The following is a 27,263-nucleotide window of genomic DNA, read 5'->3' on the forward strand; positions in this document are numbered from 1 at the left end:
AGGCAAACAAGAGTGCCAAAATCTGAAGCCAAATTCGTCCAAGGATAGAGCTATGCATGAGGGAGATAATCCTTAATTTTGAAATGAATTTCTAAATTTTATCGCAGCAATTAAATATACATCCGTACTTTATAGCTAGTAACGAAGCACTTAGCTACTGGACTGTAGAGACCCTCGGGGACTAACAATCCACCAGCAGAGGCCTCGACCCAGGGGTCGTAATATGAAACTTATACGGTACCAATTTACAAAGTGTCTTTGCCACTAAGCTTTGAAACACAATATTGTAGATTTGGTGAAGTGCAGTGACAATCCATGTAAACACGGAACCTGTACCGACACCAACGCTACATTTGTGTGCAACTGCGACAGAGGATACACCGGTGTCGATTGCGACACACGTGAGTATACAAAGTGTGATCACGTTCTACTGCAAGTTATTTGTTCCTACATGTGTGCATTATAACAGAAAACGACCAAAGGCACATTTAACTAGCGAAACGTCACATAACGGAAAATATCAAGTTTGTCTCTTCTTTTGTAATCGAACAACATGCTTTGAATTTAGGCAAACAATGCAACCAAGGAGTGGCTTGCGATCATGGTGGAAACTGTGTGAACGCCGCGACAGGGTTTAAATGTCACTGTACTGATAGATACACCGGAGAATTCTGCGAAAGATGTAAAATTAACGAATCTTAGACATATTCTTGATTAAAGCTCAAACATGAAGTTTGTATATATATTCTCTCCAATTAAGCAATATACAGACACTTTTAAAGTGTCGGAAAGATACATATATATGATTTTTAACAATTATTTAATTTAGACAAAAAGTGTAGTGACCATCCCTGTGAACACGGGAGTTGTAATGACAATCCCACTGGATACACCTGTACGTGTTCACCTGAATACACCGGAGTAAACTGTGAAAGAGGTGAGTACATAAAAACGTTTCTGTAGATCACAGCACAACCTTTAGACATGGTATACATGATACAGATGATGTATGTTCTCGTGCTTTAATTATTGTACAGTTGATGAAGCGAATGAGCCGGGTTACATACATTGTATAAGATATCACGTGCACAGAGGGGTTTGTGTTCTTAATCAATGTTTTTAAAGGCCGGTGTTGTAGAGTGAGCCTTCCCCCATATTGAGACTTCCCCCCAGAAGTCTGGCTCTAGAGTGAGCCTTCCCCCGGAAGCCTGGCTCTAGAGTGAGCCTTCCCCCTGGGGAAAGACTCACTCTAGAGCAGGAGAACCCCCGGGGAAGTCTCACTCTAGAGCCAGACTTCCCCGTGGGAAGACCTACTCTATCACTAGTTGTAGAGTCAGACTTCCCCCATAGTAGAACTTCCCCCTCCATTTATTCCTGGTAAACTACTATCACTTTATAGAGATTGTTTAGATACCAGGACCTTTTTCAGCAGGGCATTAAATGATTTTGCTTAAGCCGTTCATCAAACTCAAGAGAAGAGAACGGTGAATAAAACACATTGGAATTGATAAGCCATTTTGTTTGACCCATAGACCATGAGCTTTGACCCACACAATACCTATGCCGTGGTTAGTTTTAGAAGTTTGAAAAATGAAATGAGGAAATTTCGAATTTATGTTTTTTCTCATCTGCGTACAAATATCGGTTATGCTTTTAAACGTGTACAACTTCAGGTAAAGAGGTAGGTAAGTTGGTAGGTAGGGTACTTTTGAAATAAGACAATAATAGCTCAAAAAGTTCTTTGTACCAACCACATCTTTTACATCAGTAAAGTATTTGAATGTTTCATTCTGCAAAACTAAGTCATTCAAGGTCTTAATGCCTCTGTCAACCTAATTTGTATTAAAATTCCATTATTTAACATCAACAAAGTTTCTTATATCTAAATTCAAATAATCTGTAACAGAAAGAGAGCTTTCTTTAACTCTTGATAGAGCTTTAAACACATCTTTCCAAAGCACATTGTCAATATGATTTACAAATTCATTAAATTTTTCTTTGGATAGGTGAAAAGTGAAATCCACATTTCTAAGATTTAAAATACTATGCAACATATGTTGCCATATACCCTCATTATCAGCAAGGTACCTTTTGACCCATTTCAGCTTAATATAAGATATATAAGATGCCATATGTACCATATTTAGTCCCCCTTCACACAATTGTATTTCTTTTCAACTTTTCTACCTTGTATCCCCAAATAAATTTTAAAAAAAATATTTTATTCAACTCTTCCAGGCAATGCTGAAAATAAGTGTATGAGCTTTGGGAGTGCTAAAGTTTTGATAGTTGTGATTTTGCCTATTGGAGTTAAATCCCATTTAGTCCACAAACCTAGCAATTTTTAATGGCATTGATTTTAGATTGATAATTACATAAAGTCATGTCTTCCAGATGTTTTGTAAATACTATTTCGAGGAGCTTAAAATTGCTATTCCCCATTTTATTTTCAGATCATTACACAAAGTTTCCGCCGAACCTGATTTGCTCCCCAACCAAATTGCTTGTGATTTTGAAATATTTAAACGTAGTCCAGAAATCATTCTAAACATATCAATAACTCTCATAGATTCCCTAAGTGATTTTTCATTGCCATCTAACGTTAAAAAAGAGTCGTCCGCATACTGGCCTAAATTATTTTCTTTTCCAGCCACAGTTACACCCTTAATAGTTCGATTTTCTTTAAATGCTTTTGCCAACAATTCTACTGCAATAATAAAGATATATGGTGCCAGTGGATCTCTTTGTCTACAGCCTCGTTCAAGACTGACGAATTTATATAAGTTTCCATTGTTAATTATACAACTGGTACTAGAGGTGTATAGAGTAAGAAACCATTTTACAATAGATTCCCCAAAATTGAAAGACCTGAGTGCCTTTACAATGAAATCCCATTCCAATGAATCAAACGCTTTTTCAAAATCTGATAATAATAACAATCCTGGCTGATTTTCCTTTTTTTAGACAGTCAATCAAATCATACAAAAAACGAGTGTTTTCAACAATAAACCGTCCCTTTATAAAACCCTTCTGAGAGTCACCTATGATACTTGTTAGTACTTTCTTTAAACGATTTGCTATGGCACTAAAACCAATTTTGTAATCAACATTAATAATGATATTGGTCGCCAATTTTTTATATAGCGTCTATCTTTTTCTTCTTTGGGAATGCATGTTGTTACACCTTGGGATTGAAATTAAAAGACAAATTGCTGATTTTAAAAACAATACAAAGTGCATCACGAATGGTTGAGTCCAAATCAGTGTATTGTACAGAAAATGAACTCTAGTTCTTATGTTAATTTTTTATATCAAGTTTTCAAGGAAAAGGAGTTCATAGCCCCACAACTCAAAAGAGAGAAGTGGGAAGCTTATCTCAGTGAACCTCTTTCAGAAAAATGTTGGGAATTTCATTATATGAATGCATCTTTATGCACAAAAGAAACAAAATTAATTTATTTTCAATACCGTATTCTTATGTGTTATATACATGTAGCTACAAACTCTTTCCTTCGCAAACTTAAACTTGTAGATAATGACTTGTGTTCATTTTGCAAAAGTGAAAGAGAAACAGTCACTCATATTTTTTATGACTGGGTATATGTATCTGCCTTCTGGAGAGATTTTGTGAAATGGTACATTGCATTTGTCAAAGGTTATAAAATCACAAAAATAAGTGTGTTACTAGGCAATATTGATGGAAGTTGTTTGGAAAATTTTCTTCTTTTGTTAGCAAAAAGCACATTTATTACTCCAGATCACGGGACTCAAAACCCAAATTGTCAGATGCAATTAATTTGTTTAAATACTATAGAAATTTAGAAAAATATTGTCAAAATGTATTTCATAGCAAATCCAAAATGCTTGGTAAATGGGCATTGTATGATGATATAATGGACAAGTAGTTTGTTGAAAATCATAAAACATTGATATATATATATATATATATATATATATATATATATATATATATATATATATATAAAATAATTACCTTTATCTTTGAATGTGTATGTGTATATATGTATGTTTATTATGTATATATATTTATGTGTGTGTATGTATATATTATACATGTATATATCATATATACAATTCACTGTTATTGTTGATACAGAAGGTGCACAGAGTAATTGCAAGTGTGAATGAGCGAGCGTAGATTACAGTTTGAATGTTTGTATGTATAAATGTGTTGTAAATACAAAAATAAAACATTTTTTTAAAAAGTAGGTAGGTAGGTAGGTAGATAGGTATAGGTAGGTAGGTAGAGAGGTAGATAGGAAAGTAATTCCCTGCCGCATAAACCAAACTTTATTTCATAGTTTGCATAGGAGGGGATGAAAGCGGGGGTGTCCCTCTAGAGCGAGACTTCAAGAGGGTGTTATGGCTCTAGAGTGAGTCTTCCCCTGGGGGTAAGGTTTATTCTATAGCACGTCTGCTGGGGGGAGGCTCACTCTAGAGCGAGACTACCGGGGGGAAGGCTCACTGTAGAGCCAGACTTCCGTGGTGAAGGTTCACTCTAGAGCCAGACTTCCGCAGGGGGGAAGGCTCACTCTAGAGCCAGACTTCCGCGGGGGGAAGGCTGGCTCTGGGGGGAAGTCTTGCTCTAGAGTGAGCCTTCCCCCACTTCTGGGGGGAAGTCTCACTATGGGGGGAAGTATGGTTCTATAACACCGGCAATCGGGTATAAAAGCAGCCAATCGGTGAAAATGGTGGAATATATTAATTTTCTGGTCACATTCAGATTGCAGCACTTATTTTACAAAAATAAAGATTAAGCTGTTGTACTTAAATTTTAAAATGGTTATGTTTGTTCCCTTCATAACTATGCATATATTTGCCATATCTATTTTAGATATAAATACTCATAAAGTTTTAATTTTGGCTTCAAAAATTTGAAGCAGGGCTAAATTTGTATTTCAAACTAGAGATTGGCAGTTTGTGGGTGTGATTATCTTGTTATTGTTTACACCGGGTGTTGACTCATATATTGCATGAACATGCTTGTCTAGTTCTAGATAAGAGGGATTGCACCAAAGGAAACATGTAATCAAATCACTGTATAACGTGGGGGGAAAATACTTACTCACATATCATTGGTAAATCCAGATTTTATTTTTTAATTATATATAATCACATTGCTTTTAAAAATTGGTTAACTTTATAAAAATAACTCATTAGGACTGTTCAGTCTAATCGCTGTGTTAGAGTTTTGCAGGATTCCCGGTACCCTTTCTCGAATGTCAAGCATAGTGTTTGTCTAATTAAGCGACAATCCCCTAGGCCAGTTTTGTAACTCCCAATGTCTCTAACCAATAATGATAAATGTCCAATTGATCAACCATCACTCTAAAATTACTCTTAATCTGAACTCTTACGTGTAAACATTACAATGTCAAAAGAGACAATCACAGATAGTAGGTCTCCAAATATTATAATGGACAAAGTGTTTCTTAATAATCCGTCAATGCACATGTCCTCCGTTGCTCAGCTACAATTCTCCCCCCCCCCCAATTCTCATGATTGAAAGGTACCAAGAGGAAAATCATAAGTACATGCATATTAGTATATCATATATACCAATATTTGTGTGTATTATAAAAAAAACTACATGTTTTAAAATATATGGATAAAACAATGATGAATTCATTTCGTAGTTCCTAGGGTGAAGTTTTGTTAAAGTATAAACATATCCTTTTATTGCCTCACATATCAAGCAGAGTGGTAGAAAAATGCGGGAAAACTTTAGTTTATTTTGATAGATCATACCAGTCTCCCTGTTCAAAATATCGTCTGCTACATAGCACGTGTAGACTGCTGCTTCCACTGCTAAACCCTACCATCTTGCCATATATGCTTAATTGCTGTAGGGGTGTCATTTTTTCTACATATGTAGGTTACTCCCGGCCTTTAAAATTAATGAACAAAGATGAAAATAACGAACAGTGATTAATCTGATAAATCCTACAATAACAAAAACGAAGTTGAGAACAGGTCAAACACGGACCTCAGGATACACCAGAGGTGGGATCAGGTGCTTAAAAAGTAGCGAGAACCCACCTATGTTCTTAGTCATTTTATATCATCCTTTAAATATGGGTTTTCCATAAACCTAACAAACGATAACATAATCTATATGGAATTTCTCCAAAACATAGCATTAGAGGAACTGGCCTGTCTTGAAGACATCAATAACTACAACTATTTTCAAACACGTAAAAAATATATCGTAAGATAAGACATTCTTTATTTCCTCCTAACTAATGGAAATGAGTAGAAAACAAATAGAACATTATGCAATTGAATATGAACAAGTACAAAGTAGCATAATTATATACATGTACAAAGGTACATTTTGCGACAATTAAATATAAAATGATGCTTCAAATTGAAATATTATGAATGATCTTTTTCCATCTATCATGAGACAACTTTCAAGAGTTAGTATTATTGGCGTATCCAAAAAGAGAACAATTGTTACAATACTTTGGCTTTTAAAATCAGCATATCATTCAAGATCTAACACATCCTATATATTTTCTAGTAGATGCTGTCTTTCTTATAAAACATTGAAGCAAATGAGGATGCATGTCATAATTTGAAACATTCTTACCGCACAAAGAACATTCTCGGGAAACTACAGTGTATGTCCATGCAAACAAGTTACAAGAGACTAGTAATTGACAGTCGTTGACCAGAATTTTCATTAAGAATACAGCAGATGCGGTTTGGTCTTAAATTACTATGAATTTTCATCAACAGCGACAGATTTGAGGTATGCCACTTTCTTCTACCAGATATACACTTTCAAAACTTAATTTGAAAATGATTGTTACAAACAGCGTCAATTGTTACGAACAACGTCAAATGGTCAGGAAAAAATAGACATTTCGTATTTTGCCAGATTATCAGGAATACCTTTTGTCGTAAGAAAATTTTCAGCAACATAAACATTAGATATAAATCTATATTGTGAATAAAGTCTTAATATGCTCTTTGCAGTCTATCGGGAAAAACCTATAGCAATAGACGTCATTTGTCAATATATCCTTCCATAGTCTTTTGCAATAAAGGAAAAAGATTGAAAAATACTTTGAAAATCCTTGTATTATTCTAGAAAAATGTCTTTGGATATATTCAATTTTGTTCAGGTCTTCTTCCAATAATGTTGTCCATAACTCACAAGAATAGAATGCCGACGGTAACACAATCTTGTTCCAAAGTTTAGTCGAAACTACACAATGAATCCGAAAACATACTATATACAATGAGCGTATTTTAGTCCTTGTAGTTTTGCACGCACGATCTTATCAATTTGTCACATTTCATTTCTGCTTGAAGCAGACAACATGCATATATGACACTATTTGAATATGGTTAAGATCATTAGATAATTTCATTTTATTGTTTTACAAATGAAAAAGGAGACTTACTAGGAACTATAAAAACACATTTACACGGGTTGTAATGGAGTTTCCATTTGTACAAGAGTTATGAGATTGATCACTGTTCGTTATCTTCACCATAAAGCTAACAAGAAGACAAGTGGTATTACTCAGCAAAACATTATCACCCTAAGTACCCGTGATACTCGCTTATACATGCTGAAAATGTAGCGAAGGAGCAATCAACATGTCATTGGACACCCAACGGAGAAACTGTGTTAATCTGTTAATTCATTGGTTATTTCTCCGTCATACGTGAAGGATACGATTGATTACCTAAATAAATCCCTTTCATCTGGCCTACCATACTACACCCTTCTTGTGACCATGTATGTCACTCCACTTTACACTAACATTTCACATAAGGGTATCGAGGCTTGTAGAGATATTTGAAATTATAGGGTCATTCAATGTCCTTCCACTGAGTCACTCATTCAGCCTCTTCAACATGTCCTTAAGTTTGATAACTTCATATTCAACGGTGAACAGTACCTACGAATCATTGGCACAGCTATGGGAACAACAATGGCACTATCTTATACCACAATCTTTATGAGGAGACTAGAACGTAGCCTTCTACATTAGTCATCGGTTAAATCTCTTGCATTGTAGTTGGCTACGTTTCATACATAACATTGTGATGCAATGGGTTGTCGGTCATGAAAGCATCAACGGCTTTATCAGGATTGCAAACTCTTTCCACTTCTCCATTAAGTTCACATTGGAAATTTCCAACTCCAAGAATGTTTTTGGATACTACATCTGCATTTAGAAACAGGGAATGCAAGCTCAATATTCATATTAAGCCCACTTTAAAATAATTGTTTTAATTTATGTTGGTTGTCATCAGGTACAAAGGATGAATATGACAAAGTTTGTAGTGGGAGACTCATCACTTTTCATGCATTTGATGCAAAGGAGACTCAAGTGTAAAGAAAGTTTTAAAAGTATATCATGAAAAAATAAAGATAACGAACAGTGATGAACGGTGAAGATAACGAATCAATTCCATAATTCCTCTAAAGAATACAAAATTAAGTGTAGGGCAAACACGGACCCCTTGACACGCCAGAGGTGGAATCATGTGCTTAGGAGTAATCATCCCCTGTTCACGCCTTGCGTCCTATATCAAGTAAACGATGTAATCTGTAATCAAAATTAGTATATAAAGAACAGCCTAACAATTAGATCAAACAAATTATATGAATTGTGTGACATTTTATCATGAAAGAATCCGACCGTTTAGCACAAATGGCATATATCATTGAATTCTCCAATGCTGAATTCTACAGAGGTAGGTGCTAAATTATTCTGCGTTGTTTAGTGCTTATTTTTGATCCAGTCAGAATTACATAATCAATCGAAGTATCACATCATAAAATAAAATTATAATACCAGTATTCTACATTTTTACTCATATTTGAGGCAAGCTACGGATAAATATGTTGATATTACATGGGTTTCAGCAGTTTCGTTTGGAATCAGAAATTTGCAAATTCTATGCCTGTTACAATGTTTGTATTTGCAAATACAATCTGTCGTTAGGTTAAATGTTAGCTGTCCTTTATGTACTGATGTATTGCCCCGTTTACTTGAGCAAGACTGACCGGTCAACAAGGGGTGCTTACTCCTCCTCCTCAGTGCCTGGTACCACCTATGGCGTGTCCATGAATGCATGTTTGTCCTACTCTTAATTTGCATTCTTTATGGAATCTATGAGGTTGATCACTATCGGTTGTTTTCTCTTCTTCATCATAAGTTTGACTTATGTGAAACGTAACGACATTGGTTTATTTGGAGACTAATTGCAGACATGTCGGTCCCAGGCAAAATATTGAAACAAATCAGAAAAAACAGATCCACCCCTTATTAAAAAAAAAACACCTCGATTTGCAGCGCAAGCTTTTCTGCGCATGGTTAAAGTCTTACACTTTCGTATTCTTGCATCGAAATCTAAAAAACATATTAATGAAAAATGTAGCAAAACATACCTACTAACATTCATTAAAGGCCCGGGTCAACAGAGCTGTAATTCTACAGCTTCAAATAATTCCATTTGTTGGCGTAGAAATGATGCATGTAGATAACCAATCAAACTTAACCTCGGTTAATACTATCACCACCAATATCTTTGTAAATACATGTATTTCGGATGAGAGTATTTCAGTTCGGTTGAAAATGAATTGTGTATATGGGTTTAAATGTTGGACTAAATTCACAACTTCCATTAGTCTGGGTCCTATACTTCCATTCTGTTTTAACACTCCGTCAATGAAAACTGACTGGCGGGAATGGAACCAGACTGGGTCGTCATAGCACACCAGGATTACTAATCTACTCAACAGCTTATTTTGAGGCTACATGAATTAAATTATTTCATTTTATGTTGATTATTCGTGTTTATGCTCAATGGAAATTGTATACGAACATGTACTTCGACTCGGATATTATGAATATAATGTCCACGGGGTGGAATTGACTGACTCCCTAAAATGGCTATGCATTATTTGAAGCTGCTTTTCAGTTAGCAAGGGATTTTGATGAATTGTTCATTTATGAGATTGATCAATGTTCGTTATCTTCATTTTCATTTACTTGTATAAGCGGAATATAAATCTTGGTAGCTTTGGTGGTAAAGTAAGAGTATTAACTTATTGTTGCATTATTACACTATAATTTGAAAATCAGTTTATCTGTCATCAAACAAAGAACAAGTTCAAAATCACCATTGCTTTAAATGGTGCATCCGATCCAATGGCACACAATTTTAACAACACTAAAAGTACACATGCAGTATGACATGTACAAGAAATTCTGAATACTTTATTAAAGAACCAGACATTACCTTATTGTGGGGAAAATCGAGAGAAAAGAAGTGCAAATGGCATCAACAGCAAGCCCCCGATATATTGGCAGACCTTTCAGCAGGAAGGGATATTTATCGTACCACACCTGCTGTGACACGGGGCGTCGATTTTTGCGGTACCCTCCGAAAGACCGTCCAATTTAGTCACCTTGTACGACAAGCAAGGGGTACTGGGGATAAATGGATTACATTAAAAAACAATCATAGTAATACATGCTTCCAGGTGAAGTTATCTGTTATTCTCTAAGAATTTCTTTTATATTGGTAGCGATTACCTGCAGCGATACACCTTGTCAAAATGGCGGGACGTGTACAAACCAAGGAGGAAGTTTTCGATGCACTTGTCCTAATACACACAAAGGGAATGTTTGTCAAACAGGTACGTGTATATATATATCTGTACAACACACTTCGTCCAACAATGTTCCATCATCAGGAGAGGATAAATCGTTGGTTTTCTATTCTTGAACAACCCCCACGAAAATATTTCACTAATATAGACACGTCACCATTGCCGGAGTAAGACTGCAAAATTTAGGCCTATGTTCGGTGCTTAGGGCCTTTGAGAAGGAAGGGATATGTATCGTACCACACCTGCTGTGTGACACGGGGCGTTGATTTTTGAGGTCCCATTCGAAAAACCGTCGAATTAAGTTGCCTCTTACAACAAGCAAGGGGTACTGGGGACAAATGGATTATATAAATAAAAAATATAAACAAAAAATTCTTCTCATGATTGAAAGGTACCAAGAGGAAAATCATAAGTACATGTATATTAGTATATCATATATACCAATATTTGTGTATATTATAAAAAAACTACATGTTTTAAAAGGCATGGATAAAACAATGATGAATTCATTTCGTAGTTCCTAGGGTGAAGTTTTGTTAAAGTATAAACATATCCTTTTATTGCCTCACATATCAAACAGAGTGGTAGAAAAATGCGGGAAAACTTTAGTTTATTTTGATAGATCATGCCAGTCTCCCTGTTCAAAATATCGTCTGATACAGAGCACGTGTAGACTGCTGCTTCCACTGCTAAACCCTACCATCTTGCCATATATGCTTAATTGCTGTAGGGGTGTCAATTTTTCTACATATGTAGGTTACTCCCGGCCTTTAAAATTAATGAACAAAGATGAAAATAACGAACAGTGATTAATCTGATAAATCCTACAATAACGAAAACGAAGTTGAGAACAGGTCAAACACGGACCTCAGGATACACCAGAGGTGGGATCAGGTGCTTAAAATGTAACGAGAACCCACCTATGTTCTTAGTCATTTTATATCATCCTTTAAATATGGGTTTTCCATAAACCTAACAAACGATAACATAATCTATATGGAATTTCTCCAAAACATAGCATTAGAGGAACTGGCCTGTCTTGAAGACATCAATAACTACAACTATTTTCAAACACGTAAAAAATATATCGTAAGATAAGACATTCTTTATTTCCTCCTAACTAATGGAAATGAGTAGAAAACAAATACAACATTATGCAATTGAATATGAACAAGTACAAAGTAGCATAATTATATACATGTACAAAGGTACATTTTGCGACAATTAAATATAAAATGATGCTTCAAATTGAAACATTATGAATGATCTTTTTCCATCTATCATGAGACAACTTTCAAGAGTTAGTATTATTGGCGTATCCAAAAAGAGAACAATTGTTACAATACTTTGGCTTTTAAAATCAGCATATCATTCAAGATCTAACACATCCTATATATTTTCTAGTAGATGCTGTCTTTCTTATAAAACATTGAAGCAAATGAGGATGCATGTCATAATTTGAAACATTCTTACCGCACAAAGAACATTCTCGGGAAACTACAGTGTATCTCCATGCAAACAAGTTACAAGAGACTAGTAATTGACAGTCGTTGACCAGAATTTTCATTAAGAATATAGCAGATGCGGTTTGGTCTTAAATTACTATGAATTTTCATCAACAGCGACAGATTTGAGGTATGCCACTTTCTTCTACCAGATATACACTTTCAAAACTTAATTTGAAAATGATTGTTACAAACAGCGTCAATTGTTACGAACAACGTCAAATGGTCAGGAAAAAATAGACATTTCGTATTTTGCCAGATTATCAGGAATACCTTTTGTCGTAAGAAAATTTTCAGCAACATAAACATTAGATATAAATCTATATTGTGAATAAAATCTTAATATGCTCTTTGCAGTCTATCGGGAAAAACCTATAGCAATAGACGACATTTGTCAATATATCCTTCCATAGTCGTTTGCAATAGAGGAAAAAGATTGAAAAATACTTTGAAAATCCTTGTATTATTCTAGAAAAATGTCTTTGGATATATTCAATTTTGTTCAGGCCTTCTTCCAATAATGTTGTCCATAACTCACAAGAATAGAATGCCGACGGTAACACAATCTTGTTCCAAAGTTTAGTCGAAACTACACAATGTATCCGAAAACATACCATATACAATGAGCGTATTTTAGTCCTTGTAGTTTTGCACGTACGATCTTATCAATTTGTCACATTTCATTTTTGCTTGAAGCAGACAACATGCATATATGACACTATTTGAATATGGTTAAGATCATTAGATAATTTCATTTTATTGTTTTACAAATGAAAAAGGAGACTTACTAGGAACTATAAAAACACATTTACACGGGTTGTAATGGAGTTTCCATTTGTACAGGAGTTATGAGATTGATCACTGTTCGTTATCTTCACCATAAAGCTAACAAGAAGACAGGTGGTATTACTCAGCAAAACATTATCACCCTAAGTACCCGTGATACTCGCTTATACATGCTGAAAATGTAGCGAAGGAGCAATCAACATGTCATTGGACACCCAACGGAGAAACTGTGTTAATCTGTTAATTCATTGGTTATTTCTCCGTCATACGTGAAGGATACGATTGATTACCTAAATAAATCCCTTTCATCTGGCCTACCATACTACACCCTTCTTGTGACCATGTATGTCACTCCACTTTACACTAACATTTCACATAAGGGTATCGAGGCTTGTAGAGATATTTGAAATTATAGGGTCATTCAATGTCCTTCCACTGAGTCACTCATTCAGCCTCTTCAACATGTCCTTAAGTTTGATAACTTCATATTCAACGGTGAACAGTACCTACGAATCATTGGCACAGCTATGGGAACAACAATGGCACTATCTTATACCACAATCTTTATGAGGAGACTAGAACGTAGCCTTCTACATTAGTCATCGGTTAAATCTCTTGCATTGTAGTTGGCTACGTTTCATACATAACATTGTGATGCAATGGGTTGTCGGTCATGAAAGCATCAACGGCTTTATCAGGATTGCAAACTCTTTCCACTTCTCCATTAAGTTCACATTGGAAATTTCCAACTCCAAGAATGTTTTTGGATACTGCATCTGCATTTAGAAACAGGGAATTCAAGCTCAATATTCATATTAAGCCCACTTTAAAGTAATTGTTTTAATTTAGGTTGGTTGTCATCAGGTACAAAGGATGAATATGACAAAGTTTGTAGTGGGAGACTCATCACTTTTCATGCATTTGATGCAAAGGAGACTCAAGTGTAATGAAAGTTTTACAAGTATATCATGAAAAAATAAAGATAACGAACAGTGATGAACGGTGAAGATAACGATTCAATTCCATAATTCCTCTAAAGAATACAAAATTAAGTGTAGGGCAAACACGGACCCCTTGACACGTCAGAGGTGGAATCATGTGCTTAGGAGTAAGCATCCCCTGTTCACGCCTTGCGTCCTATATCAAGTAAACGATGTAATATGTAATCAAAATTAGTCTATTAAGAACAGCCTAACAATTAGATCAAACAAATTATATGAATTGTGTGACATTTTATCATGAAAGAATCCGACCGTTTAGCACAATTTGCATATATCATTGAATTCTCCAATGCTGAATTCTACAGAGGTAGGTGCTAAATTATTCTGCGTTGTTTAGTGCTTATTTTTGATCCAGTCAGAATTACATAATCAATCGAAGTATCACATCATAAAATAAAATTATAATACCAGTATTCTACATTTTTACTCATATTTGAGGCAAGCTACGGATAAACATGTTGATATTACATGGGTTTCAGCAAATTCGTTTGGAATCAGAAACTTTCAAATTCTATGCCTGTTACAATGATAGTATTTGGAAATACAATCTGTCGTTAGGTTATATGTTAACTGTCCTTTATGTACTGATGTATTGCCCCGTTTACTTGAGCAAGACTGACCGGTAAACAAGGGGTGCTTACTCCTCCTCCTCAGTGCCTGGTACCAGCTATGGTGTGTCCATGAATGCATGTTTGCCCTACTCTTAATTTGCATTCTTTATGGAATCTATGAGGTTGATCACTATCGGTTGTTTTCTCTTCTTCATCATAAGTTTGATTTATGTGAAACGTAACGACATTGGTTTATTTGGAGACTAATTGAAGACATGTCGGTCCCAGGCAAAATATTGAAACAAATCAGAAAAAACAGATCCACCCCTTATTATTAAAAAAAAAACCTCGATTTGCAGCGCAAGCGTTTCTGCGCAAGGTTAAAGTTTTACACTTTTGTATTCTTGCATCGAAATCTAAAAAACATATTAATGAAAAATGTAACAAAACATACCTACTAACATTCATTAAAGGCCCGGGCCAACAGAGCTGTAATTCTACAGCTTCAAATAATTCCATTTGTTGGCGTAGAAATGATGCATGTAGATAACCAATCAAACTTAACCTCGGTTAATACTATCACCACCAATATCTGTGTAAATACATGTATTTCGGATGAGAGTATTTCAGTTCGGTTGAAAATGAATTGTGTATATGGGTTTAAATGTTGGACTAAATTCACAACTTCCATTAGTCTGGGTCCCATACTTCCATTCTGTTTTAACACTCCGTCAATGAAAACTGACTGGCGGGAATGGGACCAGACTGGGTCGTCATAGCACACCAGGATTACTAATCTACTCAACAGCTTATTTTGAGGCTACATGAATTAAATTATTTCATTTTATGTTAATTATTCGTGTTTATGCTCAATCGAAATTGTATACGAACGTGTACTCCGAATCGGATATTATGAATATAACGTCCACGGGGTCGAATTGACTGACTCCCTAAAATGGCTATGCATTATTTGAAGCTGCTTTTGAGTTAGCAAGGGATTTTGATGAATTGTTCATTTATGAGATTGATCAATGTTCGTTATCTTCATTTTCATTTACTTGTATAAGCGGAATATAAATCTTGGTAGCTTTGGTGGTAAAGTAAGAGTATTAACTTATTGTTGCATTATTACGCTATAATTTGAAAATCTGTTTATCTGTTATCAAACAAAGAACAAGTTCAAAATCACCATTGCTTTAAATGGTGCATCCGATCCAATGGCACACAATTTTAACAACACTAAAAGTACACATGCAGTATGACATGTACAACTGAATACTTTATTAAAGAACCAGACATTACCTTATTGTGGGGGAAATCGAGAGAAAAGAAGTGCAAATGGCATCAACAGCAAGCCCCCGATATATTGGCAGACCTTTCAGCAGGAAGGGATATTTATCGTACCACACTTGCTGTGACACGGGGCGTCGATTTTTGCGGTACCCTCCGAAAGACCGTCCAATTTAGTCACCTTGTACGACAAGCAAGGGGTACTGGGGATAAATGGATTACATTAATAAACAAGCATAGTAATACATGCTTCCAATTGAAGTTATCTGTTATTCTCTAAGATTTTCTTTTATATTGGTAGCGATTACCTGCAGCGATACACCTTGTCAAAATGGCGGGACGTGTACAAACCAAGGAGGAAGTTTTCGATGCACTTGTCCTAATACACACAAAGGGAATGTTTGTCAAACAGGTATGTGTATATATATATATCTGTACAACACACTTCGTCCAACAATGTTCCATCATCAGGAGAGGATAAATCGTTGGTTTTCTATTCTTGAACAACCCCAACGAAAATATTCACTAATATAGACACGTCACCATTGCCGGAGTAGGACTGCAAAATTTAGGCCTATGCTCGGTGCTTACGGCCTTTGAGAAGGAAGGGATATGTATCGTACCACACCTGCTGTGTGACACGGGGCGTCGATTTTTGCGGTCCCATTCGAAAAACCGTCGAATGAAGTCGCCTCTTACAATAAGCAAGGGGTACTGGGGACAAATGGATTATATAAATAAACAAGTCCTCTGTTATTCTCTAAGATTTCCTTTATATTGGTACCGATTACTTGCAGCGATACAACTTGTCAAAATGGCGGGACGTGTACGAACCACGGAGAAAGTTTCCAATGCACTTGTCTTAATACACAAAAAGGGAATGTTTGTCAAACATGTACTTGTATATATTTGTACAACACACTTCATCCAACAATGTTCCATCATCAGGAAGGGATAAATGGTTGGTTTTCTATTTTTTAACATCCCTCTCGAAAATATTTCTCTCATATAGACACGTCACCATTGCCGGAGTAGGGCTGCAAAATCCAGGCCTATTCTCGGCGCTTACGGCCTTTGTGAAGGAAGTGATATGTATCGTACCACACCTTCAGTGAGACGGGGCGTCGTTTTTTGCGATCCCATTCGAAAGATCTCCCAATTTAATCGTTTATTACGACAAGCAAGAGGTACTGGGTACATGTATAAACGGATTACATTGTACATGAATAAATAAGCATATTAGTACATGCCTCCAAGTGAATTCTTCTGTTATTCTCCAAGATTTCTGGAATTCTGAAAAATTTATCAAAAATTGTGCGGAAAACTGAGTACATGTATTTATGGTGGGTTTTTTTTTTTTATCTAAGTCGAAGCCCTAGAACGCAGCAAACTATCAATGGTTTAGAACAAAAATCGAACATGATTTGTAAAATGTCTTGGTAAAGCAATGCACCAAATATCAAATAAACACCTGTAATCATGATGAAAAAGGTCCAAAAAAACCTGAGCATTTGTTTGAATTTTCTAAGTCTAAGAGTCAAAACTCACCAAACGAAATCAAGGGCCTGGAACAAAATTCGAACTTGATTTGTAACTTGGCAGGCAAGACCAAAACATTGTGGAAAACTCATTTTCCCTGTTGTTATACAAATGGACGGAGTGCAAACTCAAACTTCCCTTTGGTTCATCTGGTAGGGAACTAAAACGTAAAGGTAACGAACGGGTATCAGTCTCATAAATCCTATAAAGAATACGAAATTGTGAGCAGGGCAAACACGGACACAGCAGAGGTGGGAGCAGATGCTTATGAGTCTGCATCCTCTACTGACCAGTCACACCCGCCGTGAGCCCTATATCTTGATCAGGAAAGCGGAGTAATCCGTAGTCAAAATCAGTACGTAAATAACGACCTAACAATTACACTGCAGATCAAACAAATCATAGGAATAAAAATATTGAAAGTTGACAATGGAGAAGCTGAAGTGTATTCCGTTTGTCAAAAACATGAATTGTTTAGTTTCTTGTTAACGTCTATTCTCAATAAAATATACTGATCAAAATAAGAAACACATAGTACAATTTCATATGTATTTTCAGACGTGAGAAATGCTTAATAATCGATTAACTGGTAGCATAAAAATGATTTAAATCTTGGGTTAATAATCAAAATATCATAATCACTAATGCCAATTAGTCACCAACAGTTTAAGGTAACCCAAATTCAATATCTAGTGTGCCGCTCTTGAGCACCGATGACAGATTGACAAAGTCTCTTCATGCACGCTATAAAGTCTTTAAAACTATCGGTTGATATTGTTCCACTCTAACTGCAGAGCTTGGGCCAGTTGTTGTAAAGCATGAGGCTGCAGCTGTCTTTGGCGGATGCGCCTATCCATTTCCGCCCATGCATTTTTGATAAGGATAATCTGATGATTTAGATGGCTAAGGAAGAACGTAGATATTGTATCTTTGCAGACCATCATGTTTTAGTCCAGCAGTAAGTGGTCTAGCGTTGTATTGTTGGAATATTGCTCCATGATGCTGTATTAATGGAATAGCGTGTGGCTGTATGGCTTCACCAATGCCACATTCCGCAGTCAAAGTAACCTGTATATAAAACAATATTGCCCTGTCTGCATAGGATATTACTGCCAACATCATAACACTACCCCCCTATAAACCGTTCAGTCTCCCGTATGCAATTTTGCATTTCAGCGCCTAATTATTCCCAGTATCCAATAAAGCCTCTGCAGTAAAACTCTAGATTCATTGCTGAAACAAATTGTCCGTCAGCGTTAACGCGACCATAATCTACGAGTCTGAGACCAATGAAGTCGGTTTCAGCGATGCTACTAAGTTACAACCATGCCATGAACAGCTCTGTGTGCTCTAATCCCAGCATCCCAGAGTCTGGGAATGACAAATGCTGTAGATGACGCTGTTGTGAATCGTTGACGAAAATGATGCAATCTGATGAAGCCACCCTGTGTGCTGACGTGAGTCACGCGTGGTTTACCTCCTCTACGACGATCAGTTGTTGAACCACGCTATTGATCTATACCAAAGGCGAAATGTGGTCCTTTGTGCAAAATTGAAATTTCTCATAAAGCGGCCTGAAGACAGTTCAATCAAATGTAGAGAAGCCATGCGTTTGATAGACTACTGGTGACTGAAGCATGTGCATTAGGAACTTACAACAAGCGATAGTTACATAAATTGAATTAGGATTTTATGAAAACACGTTTTAATGTCCTCAATTTCTATAGAATATCTACCCAGTACACAATAGCGTTAGATGTAACAAGGAATAATTAGGCGATTCATTCTAGCCCCAAAAAGGTACAAAAATATTTGACCAAATTCAGCGAAAAATACTACTTCTTAGGCTATTCTTATTTTCATCAGTATACGTGTATTTATGAAAGTTAAAAAATATTGGTCAATATTTTCTTTAAATCTACAGATAAAATCTCAAAGAAGCATGTCGATTAGAAAAAAGACGCTAGTGTGTAAAAGTTATACAGTACCGATTCTGATGAACCAGATGCGCATTTCGACAAATAATGTCTCTTCAGTAATGCTCAGGCCGAACTTTTGGAAATTCGAAATAACAATAAACTTGTTAGAGCTAAAAGGAAAACCAGAGTGGCAAAAACTGGAGCCAAATTCGTTCAACGATCAGAGCTATGCACGAGGGAGATAATCCTTAATTTTGAAATGAATTTCTAAATTTTATCCCAGTAATCTAATATACATCCGTATTTTCAAGCTAGTAACGAAGTTCTTAGATACTGGGCTGTAAAGACCATCGGGGACTAACAGTCCACCAGCAGAGGCCTCGACCCAGGGGTCGTAATGTAAAACTTATACGGTACCAATTTTGATGCACCAGATGCGCATAAGTATATTAGACAAACATATTGTAAGAAGAAATTGAAATGAAAGAGTCAAATATCTTTTGATCTGTCAAATTTGATTTCGTAGTATGAAATACTTTAACAAACCATTAAATAAAATGTTGATGTCAAGATCCATCTTAAAGTAATACTAGCTCTCATTTTAGGTTTAGAAATATTTTGTTGCAAAATTGTGATTAACTATTTCAATGACAAAAATAAGGTTTATAAATTTTGTTATTAATATTTGTGTTAGAAAACCTATCCAGAGGCTTTGGATGAAGTAAAATTACATTATTGTCTTCCCGTTCAATAGAACCGTCTTAAACTTAATTTAATTTTATTAATCTAATAACTATGGTTAAAATTACATTCAAAACTATCATAATAACACATTTTTACATTAAATTGAAATTTTCAGGTTGAGAGTTATCATAACTTTAATGTCTTATTTGAAAAGACACCTACCATTTTCAACTAGATGTTCCAGATATCCAAACTTCTCAGGCTTCTTTGAAAACACCATATTCTAATTTAGATTCTTGTAAAAGAAAATTATATCATCTAATTCTATTTAGATAAATTTAGCCCTGAGAAAAGTTTTCATTTTTTGTAGTAAAAAGCTGTACCGACAGTCCTTGCCAAAACAATGGACATTGTATTAACACAGGACTAGCTGGGTTCTCCTGCATGTGTCCATACACTCATACAGGAGTCGTCTGTGAAACGGGTATATATATGTACTTAGTATTAACTATCAGCTGCTCTCAATTTCTTTCATTTCATCTTCGAGTTCTGGGGCAGTAAATGTTTTTAAAATACATAATTCCAAATCATGACAAAAACACATGACAGTTATCAAAAACATTATCAATGTTGGTATTTAATTCCTGCATTTCATTTGACTATGCCTTTACTTTGTATACCCTTTTTTCTTTGTTTTCCATCTTTACCTTACTTTGGTTTTCTTCGCTACTTTTAATGGTTTCCTACTTAATGTCGTTTTACCCTAGTAACTAAATGCACCGACCTGCCTTGTGCCCATGGAACTTGTACAGACACCAGCACAGGGTTTACCTGTGTGTGTGACACAAGATTTACCGGACATCTTTGTGATAGACGTAAGTATTTCACTTTACAACCGTAACAATAAGATATTTCACGGTAAAATATGTGCACTTATCGTATTTTGGTATTTAACGGATATCTCCACCAATAGTTATTGTACCACATTTGTTTGCAATTAACAAAGCAACTACCTGCCACCACATCCATGTACGCGATAAGAATTTTCAACTAAATAAACATTCTACTGCTAGCCTCTATAACTTTAGCAGAATTTTCCATCTTTCTTTAGTGTTAGAAACGCCAAATAATCAAATACTCTCTATAAATCTTTTACTGAATCAAATGAGGTTTAAGCATTTAAATATCACTTTTCACATTACATACCATTGCACCTCAATATTATAATAAAACGCTTTTATAGGCATCCAGTGTACGGCTAATCCTTGTGTGCATGGAACCTGTTCCCTGTTACCATCAGGATATAATTGTCATTGCGAGGAGAAATATACCGGAAATAAATGTGAATCACGTAAGTTCTACTGTGATTGCTTGGCTCACCGGAGCAGAAAACCCGAGAACGGTTTTCTGATCGAACTTTGTCCGCAGTCTGTCTTGTGATATTAACGATATTGACTTGTTCTTAAGTACGACTTCGTCAATTTCAACCAAACTTTGTAGAATGCATCTTTGCATGAGTACAAATTTAGTTTGTTCAAAAGAAGGGATAAGCATCATACTTCAGGATACGTCATTGGCGAAAATTGGGCTTTTTTTTTCAAAACAGCGATCTTCAGTAAAAAAAAAAAAAAAAAAAGCCTTTGTACACAAACACACTCGCATGCGCTCCCATCACCAATACCTTCACTAACTTGATCTATGACTTGCAATGTTGATTAAGTTCTTAATTTAAAGCTTTGTATATGTATTTCTCAGTCATTTGCTGAAATGTAAATCAAGAAGCAAATATCTGCTGATATCAACTAAGCAATATGACCATGGGTACTTACTCTTCTTGTAATCAAGTGAGCTTTAATATTTTCATGAAACAAATCATGGTAAATATTGTATTTACATATGGTTAAACTTTCCTTAAACTCAAAAAACGTACTTAACATGCCCTACTTATGTGTATGCGTTAATGTGATTGATTGATTATATATTATGTAATGTCCCTCACGAGAAATTTTCACTCATATGGAGACACTCCATTGACGATGAAGGGCTGTAAAATTTAGGCCTATGCTCGGTGCTTTCGTCCTATGAGCAGAGATGGATCTTTATCATGTCACACCTTCTGTGACACGTAACCTCGGTTTTAGGTATCATCCGAAGGGCCACCCTATTTAGCCTTCTCTTACGATAAGCAAGGCGTACTGAAACCCTACGAGACTGAGTTAACTTGAATTACCTTAAAGACATTGGCATATTGTCTTCAACTGTAATGTATAATATGACTGGATAACTGCAGAATTAAAATAGAATTTTATGGATCGAAAGTAGATGTAATTGAGAGACTGCGAACCTTACATTACAGGTATGAAATGTTTGACTGTTTTCGGTGTTTTAAGCTTGATATTCCTTTATAATCCCGAAGATAAAAACATGCTATCTTTCCTTCTTTTACAGCCATCCGCTGTACATCTTCCCCTTGTCAGAATGGACTCTGTAGCGATTCGCCGACTGGATACAACTGTGCATGTGATGTAAAGCACACCGGTTCTAAATGTGATACACGTATGTGACCTACATGTACCAGCAGCGAGGGCATTCTAAGTTTTAAGAACTTGTGCACAATCCTGTTCTTATAACATCTGAACAATAAGATATGTTCATATATAACCAGCAAGAAAACTATCATACTAGCACTCTTACAAATCCATCATTTATGTTTGAAAGACATACTAGTATGTTACACTATATGATAGTATACATGTATATAATTCACACTGTAAAAAGTTATTATCATGTTGATTTCATTGTTATGGTTGCTAGATCATACTATACTACCATCGGTTGTATTACAGTGGTTCAGTGTTCGTCCAGTCCCTGTGTTCATGGAACATGTGCTGACACCAGTTCAGGGTTCAATTGTACATGCGCACCGCGCTATGTGGGAGTCAAATGCGATGCACGTAAGCTTGAACACTGAATATTGTCGGATGTAAACTATATGTGTACCTATTAACAAAGTACAAGTACTTCTTTCTTCTGATACCATCTGTTATTCCAAAGTAAATGTTGCATCACAGTAAAGGCAATATTAGTATTTCTTTTTTACATTGAATTATTTTACGCATAATATTCAAATTTGTACAGTTAAAACGTTCTGCCAGCCCGTCAACATAGAATATGAACCAATACACCCATTATTTCACAGTAAAAGCATTATCACTATTTCTTTTTTTAAAATTGAAATGTTGTACGTAATGTTCATATTTACAGTTAAAACGTGTTCTTCCAATCCCTGTCAACATGGAACATGCACCAATACACCCGCTGGATTTAAGTGCACATGTGACGCGCGTTATACGGGCATGACATGTGATACATGTGAGTAAAATACTTCAACATTTGTAATGATGACGAAACATGAAAGTAAATAGTTTATAAATGGGTAGTTTGCATGTCGATTCTGCAGTAATGTTTGACAAACATGTGTATATTTGAAGTGATAACATGTACTGCTTCTCCTTGTCAACACGGGACTTGCACGGATACGCCGGCTGGTTTTGTATGTGCGTGTGAAAATCTCTACACTGGAGACAGATGCGATAGACGTAAGGAGCCTAAAGAACTGTTGTTTCATCACTAAAAGTGAAAGTTTACAACAATTTTACATTTCCTTAGTGAATTGAACTAGTCCAAATTGCTCATGGTTCAAAATGTCAAATTCACAATCCAATACTTATTGCATCTCCCGCAGATACTTATAATGTAGTTTGACGAATCTCAAAATTACACAAATTGAATGAAATTCATTGCCTTAAGATTATATTAGAGTCTGTATAAATGATCATATCTTTGTACATGTTGTAGCGAGAACGTGCTCCTCTCATCCCTGTGTACATGGTGCATGTTCTGACACAGCGAGTGGATTCAAATGCAGTTGTGATGCAACTTACACGGGCATGGTCTGTGACACGTGTAAGAATAGAGACTATTTTCTGTTATATTAGAGTTGGAGTATTCTAATGAAAAGTATTATCGTGTTAATTATTCATCATAAAATTCATAACGATAAGAAATATATATACTTCAGAATATTCATGACCGATATGTCATTTAAAAGAAAACTGTTTACTAGTATTTCCTACCACTAGATTATATACACTTGTAAGTATTGACGTGAACATTTTAATTACTGTATTAATTAGTGATAACCTGCGCTTCTTCACCATGCGAACACGGTACCTGCACTGATTCACCTACAGGATTTGTTTGTACTTGTGGCAGTTCCTACGCAGGAATTAAATGTGAAACAGGTAAGGCAACCCGTCATGGTTATTGTGACATAATTATGCAATTGGGTGCAAAGTTTTTATAATTATTTTTCAGTAGCAATACACCAGTCCCAAGACGAGGCGTTTGCGTACATACATGTATTTAATATTTTACGTGAATATAGTCTTACCTCAACCGTTTAAGAATAGAAAATCAATATTACAAAATAGATGTTGTATATTGTTTAACGTCCCTATATATACAACACGTTCAACAAAATCACGTAACATATAGGGTACGACCACTAATGACCGCGTATTAATTGGATATTGTTTTACGTGCCTCTCGAGAATATTCCACTCATATGGAGAGGTCATCATTGCCGGTGAAGGGCTGCAAAATTTAGGCCTACGCTCGGCGTTTACGGCCTTTAAACAGGAAGTGATTTTTATCGTGTCACACCAGCTGTGACACGGAGGGGGGGGTTGTTTGTTTGTTTTTGTTTTTTTGGTGTTTTTTTTTTTTTTTTTTGCGGTCTTATAAGAAGGATATCATCTCGATGGTTATGTAAATGAAACTGAATCTAAGGAATGTCATAAATATACATCACTGCACTGGATTATGTCCAATCTATGCAACAGTGTTTGACAAGTTACATGTAGTTGTGGTTACGTGCGAACAGCATAATAAAACTCAGCTAGATCATATTGCTTTTCTGACTCACTATCGTCTGACAATCATTGTTGTTGTTTGTATGTGTCCACATCATATGTTTAAATGAAAACATGATCTTAATTGGGTTTTGTGGTCATCAATTTTATGACGTAATTTTCTTTTATAATCAAAATATATTTAAGTTAATTGCAAAGATATTTTTAGAGCTAATACCTGCTAATGTGAAAAAAGCAATCATTGATATCATGATCTAAAAATCAGAGGAAATTAACAAATTAAGAATAATCACGAGATAGATAAATAATTCACCATTTTAGAATAGCAATTGGAAAGTCAAGCATAGTTAATAAGAAATAGTACCAGTGAGTTTTGGAGGGTGCCTAATTTTACGAAATCGGGTGATTTGAGATTTTCACCGCTTACTCCTCCTAATAGTATCTATTTTGTATTGCTTATGGGATTTACGAGAATGATCACTGTCAGTAATTTTCACCTTTCATTCTCATAATGTTCATGGTTGTTTAAATAGTGTTGGTAACAGACGAAGAATCGGAACTTCTTCTTCCGGAATGGTTTCCATATCTTGAATACGTGCTGCTATCGTTAGCTTCACTCATTGGGTTGATGGCTTTGGGTTGCTTGTGTTTGAAGTGCTGTCAGGTGTTTGGCGCCAAAAACGACGATGATGATGATGATGATGATGATGATGCCGATGAAGATGACAACTTGCGAAAGTACAGAAGGGATTCTATTTTCCCACTGGATCACCAGGATTCCGTTTATCCACGGGATCGTCCGAAACCGAAGGTATTCAATAAACGCATCGGAATGGAGTTTTGACCTCAACAATACAAGGACGAGCCAAAAACAGTTCTTTCATTCATCTAATCCGTCCGAATGAATTAACATTTTTATTATGAACATTATTTTTCCAATGGTTTCAATGAAACAAACTAATTGTATGATGGAGGGTTTTTTTAAATTGTATCTGATTAGTATTGTTTACATGTAGGACTGTGTACGGCATGGAGCTACATGTATTTGATCCTTATGAAACTAAACATTCAATTAGTGTTGCTTCGTAATCTTCTTGCGTTTGTTTGCTTACTATGACAAAATTACTCAATATTTAAACATTTCTCTGTGTAGTGATTCTTTGAATATTAATCTTGTGCTTTACTTTGTATATTCCCATCTTAATGCATTGTATTTTCTTTAAACACTGATTTTTCATTAAAGATGTTCGTGCATTTTATGTCACTGATTTACACTTTATGCCTGTAATTTGTAAAATTTGTTAAATGTATTAACAACAGTTTATTAGTTGTTATCTCTGTCCGTCCGTCTGTCACACTTTACCATTAATATTATATTTTCAGACAGAACAGGCACGTTTTTTTTTTTTTTTTTTTTTTTTTTTTGTTGGTCTTTTTAACGAAATCCAATTAGGACTACCACGAGGGGAAAAAATGAAAGGCGTTATAAGGCGTATTAACAAGAAACAAAAGGCGTTATAACGCGGAAAATGGCATTATAACGTGGATAAAGGCGTAATAACACAAAGTAAAAAGGCGTTAAAACGCTTTACAGAAGTAACGTAAAAACACGATTGAAAATGTATAATAACGCAAATTAAAAGGCGATGTTACGCTTTCGAAGGGCTTTATAATGCGAAGTGGAAAGGTGTAATAACGCGAACCAAAACGCGATGTTACGCTTTCGAAAGGATTTATAATGCGAAGTGGAAAGGTATAATAACGCGAATCAAAACGCAATGTTACGCTTTCGAAAGGCTTTATAATGCGAAGTGGAAAGGTATAATAACGCGAATCAAAAACCGTTATTACGCCTTCCAATAGACCTTATTACGCATTAGAAAGACATTATAACGCGAAGTGAAAAGGCGTAATATCGCGAATCAAAAGACGTTTTGGCGAACATCAAACTGCATTATTACGCCTTTGAAAGGGATTATGATGCGAACTGAAAGGGCATAATAACGCAAGAAAATGCAGGGAAGATAGGGAGCCCCTTAAGACTATCATTTTCCCTCTCAGTATGGGGTTGTAGGGGTATTACCTGGAGCCTCCCGAGGGTGAAGCCATATTTCAAACTTCTCTAATGATTGAATATGGGGTGATTGATTGTATATTGTTTAACGTCCCATTCGCAAATTTTTCACTCATATGGAGAAATCACCATTGCCAGTGCAGGACTGCATAATTTAAGCATATGCTCGGCGCTTACGGCCATTGATGCAGGGAGGACTATTATCGTGCCACACCTACAGTGACACCGGACCTCGTTCGAAGGACCGCCCCATTTTGTTGCCTCTTACGACAAGCAAGGGGTATGCTAATGATAATTCCATCTGAATGAGTTAATAT

The 27,263-nt window shown here is 35.6% G+C and overlaps 1 protein-coding gene across 7 annotated transcripts in view; it reads left to right on the forward strand.

The window, feature by feature from the left end:
* Nucleotides 1-26,261, forward strand: part of LOC125683575 (fibropellin-1-like) — a 161,337-nt gene extending 135,076 nt beyond the window's left edge. For 5 of the 7 annotated variants that reach the window (XM_048924892.2, XM_048924870.2, XM_048924879.2 and 2 more), the window contains exons 2-16: nucleotides 291-401; nucleotides 569-682; nucleotides 830-937; nucleotides 10,580-10,690; nucleotides 16,098-16,208; nucleotides 20,309-20,422; nucleotides 20,706-20,813; nucleotides 21,182-21,289; nucleotides 22,387-22,494; nucleotides 22,785-22,892; nucleotides 23,203-23,310; nucleotides 23,430-23,537; nucleotides 23,797-23,904; nucleotides 24,135-24,242; nucleotides 25,406-26,261. In XM_048924892.2, coding sequence (XP_048780849.2) covers nucleotides 291-401; nucleotides 569-682; nucleotides 830-937; nucleotides 10,580-10,690; nucleotides 16,098-16,208; nucleotides 20,309-20,422; nucleotides 20,706-20,813; nucleotides 21,182-21,289; nucleotides 22,387-22,494; nucleotides 22,785-22,892; nucleotides 23,203-23,310; nucleotides 23,430-23,537; nucleotides 23,797-23,904; nucleotides 24,135-24,242; nucleotides 25,406-25,716 — 1,844 coding nt within the window. In that variant the 3' untranslated portion in view covers nucleotides 25,717-26,261. The remainder of the gene's footprint in view (nucleotides 1-290; nucleotides 402-568; nucleotides 683-829; nucleotides 938-10,579; nucleotides 10,691-16,097; nucleotides 16,209-20,308; nucleotides 20,423-20,705; nucleotides 20,814-21,181; nucleotides 21,290-22,386; nucleotides 22,495-22,784; nucleotides 22,893-23,202; nucleotides 23,311-23,429; nucleotides 23,538-23,796; nucleotides 23,905-24,134; nucleotides 24,243-25,405) is intronic. The other 2 variants (XM_048924922.2, XM_048924932.2) reach the window with 2 other exon arrangements.
* Nucleotides 26,262-27,263: the final 1,002 nt, after the last annotated feature.

This window comes from Ostrea edulis, chromosome 1, assembly GCF_947568905.1.
Source record: "Ostrea edulis chromosome 1, xbOstEdul1.1, whole genome shotgun sequence".
Lineage (NCBI taxonomy): Eukaryota > Metazoa > Mollusca > Bivalvia > Ostreida > Ostreidae > Ostrea > Ostrea edulis.